The following is a 3,212-nucleotide window of genomic DNA, read 5'->3' on the forward strand; positions in this document are numbered from 1 at the left end:
ATCTTGTAAGAGGATTGCGCAATGAAGTTTTTACTCCTGGTGGCCTATGTGATTTATGCCAGAAGGCCAAACTAAGGAAATCATCATTCAAGATTAAGACTGAATCCACAATATTTAAACCTTTTCACTTACTACATATTGATATTTTTAGTCCAGTTAATGTAATGTCAATAGCCAAGAAGAGATATGCAATTATTATTGTTAATGAATATACTATATATACTTTCTGCGCATAAAGAATGAGTCACCATGTATTCTTCTTGATCATATGAAGCAACTGGAAAAAGGATCGATACATATTGTGAAGATTATTAGAAGTGATAATGGAACTGAATTCAAGAATAACAGTATGGAAGAATTATATAAATACAAGGGGATCAAACATGAATTTTCTACCCCTGGAACTCCACAGAACACTACGGCATAGATGGCCTGATGTAATGCCTTTCTAGTGTTACAATAGGCCAGAAAAACATTACAATAGACCTATTGTAACAGTAAGGGGTTTTGCACTTGCGAGCATTACATCAGGCCCCCTACTGTAACACTTTGACTGCGTATTGTAACACGACTAAAAGTATTATAATAGGTCCCTAATGTAACACTGTATTTCCAATTGTAATGTTTTATAGATGTTACATTAGGTTGGAATTATATTTGAAAAAGTGGGTCCCAATGTGGGTCCGACACTCAATGTAGGTCCCACTATATGTATTGTAACATTAGTAATATATGTAATGCAATATTATATGTAAAACACTAGAACAAGCAAATGTAACAGTTAAATTTAACATTTTTGAAATATGTGGTTTGTTTTGAGAACAATCCATAATCAACAAAATATCAAAGTTGCATATATAAGAATCTCAGCTCTGCAAACCATACTACTAGATAAAATTAAATTCTCCAAACCATCCCCTTCGCCAACAAAATCTTTAAAAGCCGGAGAAATCAAAATAGTTTTTTGTTTATAACTATAGTGGGTTAAGGCTTAAACCATACACAATCTGCTTGTTCAAGAAACCTCTGTATCTGTTTTGTAGGGCTCGTGTCTTCATAATACTTGTTTATGTACCTCCTTTTCTCATAGAAGTTCCATGAAAACCATATGGAACTCTGCTTGGTAGCGTAATCACTGCAACTAGCTTCTCTAAAAATTTCTTCGCATCAATTATTTAAACCTGAAATGCAAGATTTAAAATTAGTCTAGAATGCCAGAGTAGTAAATGGAAGAAATCTGATCATCACTTTGGATTAGCATCTTCATTATGTGTGTTAGTTGGTAATCATACAAGTATTTAAAAAAGATAAATAAATTTACTTTTATAGTTATTCTGTGGACGTGAAAAGTAAAAACAAAGTGTTCATGCTAATGTACTGGCCTACATTTACATAGCCTAATCCCCGAAGCACACCTTCTAATTGGCACACCTTCTAATTCCCCAAAGCTTTTCACAAGAAAATCTCGTCGCTCGCGAAATGCTTTTACCATTGTTGAAACTTCCTCTCCACCTGCATAGCCTAGTCCTAAAGCAGCAACAGCTGCTTTCTGAGATATGCTGCTGGCACCTGATGTGAACTTCAGTAAAAGATAATCACAATCAGAATACGCGAGATTAGTTGGGAATTCAAATTAATTGAATAGCATTAAATCATGTTGAACAGTAACAATAATTGAATCTGATAACATCAAGTTACTTGACACTAATAATTTTGTACCCCATGCATGTTATGTTAACTGTAGTTACAGTAAAAAGAAGTTACCTGGCTTTGAATCTTATAACATGCTGAAACAAAGAGTTTGGGACCAGCAATATATCCAAGTCTCCAACCAGTCATTGCAAAAGCCTAAGTTCAAATTTGTGACAGGGATCAGCAAAGGTATATTTTTGTATACAAAAAAAGATAATTTTTTAGAAAACAGCGAGAATGATCTTGGATAACATCCTGTCTGTACACTAGAAGCTTTGTAATTAAAAATTAATAAGTGATGTGCCGATTTCATAGCCTAATTTACATTTTACTTGATCAATTAACAGAACTGATTACTCTTAAAAAAATTCAAGCAAACCAAGCAGGTTCCTAGCTGTTTTGCTTGCAAACATTGGGGGAAGGGACATTTGCTGGTCCCATTGTTGCAAACATCTGTAAGTGGATTGCAACTTCTTTTCAAGAAAGAAGTTGCCCATAACAGTTTGAACTTTGAAGAAATGTGATCAGCTTTTCCTTATATCACAATTCAAAGCATTAAATTATAATTTGGATAAATTAAACTGCAATGTTAGCATGCATCGAGGCAATGTAAAGCTTGGGGTTGAGGCACCACTACATTGGAAGCTATATACTTTTTTGTACTTTTATTGGTGATGGATAATTAAGATGGAAAATACGTATTACACAAGTTTTAAGCATTACTATTCGCTTTGCTGCAGTTAACAATGAATGATATGCATAGGGAGATTCCGGGAAGCACTTCACAGAACCTAGAACATTACAAAGTAAATACAAAGAAGCAGAAAAGATGAATATACATTTGAAATAGTATTTGGCAGGAAAAAATTCCAGCAGAACTCACCATGGAGTATTTGAAGACAAGCTCCACCATGGAGTATTTGAAGACAAGCTCCACCATGGAGTCACGAACAACTAATAAAACAGAGTCTTATAACCAATGGCAGTGTAAACTACCTTACCTGAACACTAAGGAGATAATTGAAATAAAAAGTACTTGCCATCCTTTCAGCGGCCTCCATTTGATATAATATGGTTAGTGCACTGGAATAATCACCTGTTTTAATTTCTTCCTCATTAAACATATCATTAAGTGTTCAGTAGCTTGCATCCCACCAATGGCACCTTTTAAGAACACATTATTTGCATATTTCAAATAATTACTTCTAACAAGCTCCTTTGTCAATAAATTGACCAACACATATTAATTTATCTAGGTACACTAATAAAGATATATTAGAAACATGAAAAGATCAGTAAATTAAAGGCCTAACAGAAATTCAATTTAAAAAATATAAAAAAATTAGAAATTAAAAAAAAAAATTGTTTATTGCCAGCACCTAATTTATGTATACACACTAATAATAAAAAATATACACCTACTCCAAGTCGAACAAAATTTCAATCAAGTAAAGGCAAATACACTTTTTTATTGATTCCACACTCTCCATCTGTTGAAGCAAGTAGGTTAGTAAGAATAT

The 3,212-nt window shown here is 33.3% G+C and overlaps 1 protein-coding gene across 1 annotated transcript; it reads right to left on the reverse strand.

Moving 5' to 3' along the window:
- Positions 1-1,369: 1,369 nt before the first annotated feature.
- Positions 1,370-2,816, reverse strand: LOC141701311 (bifunctional aspartate aminotransferase and glutamate/aspartate-prephenate aminotransferase-like). The gene is made up of 4 exons (XM_074504995.1): positions 2,729-2,816; positions 2,576-2,646; positions 1,765-1,848; positions 1,370-1,579 (listed from the first exon to the last, which is right to left on the reverse strand). Exons 1-4 carry the CDS (start codon positions 2,814-2,816, stop codon positions 1,370-1,372), a joined length of 453 nt encoding a protein of 150 aa, XP_074361096.1.
- Between the last annotated feature and the right edge of the window lie 396 nt (positions 2,817-3,212).

Source organism: Apium graveolens, unplaced genomic scaffold, assembly GCF_009905375.1.
Source record: "Apium graveolens cultivar Ventura unplaced genomic scaffold, ASM990537v1 ctg3724, whole genome shotgun sequence".
NCBI lineage: Eukaryota > Viridiplantae > Streptophyta > Magnoliopsida > Apiales > Apiaceae > Apium > Apium graveolens.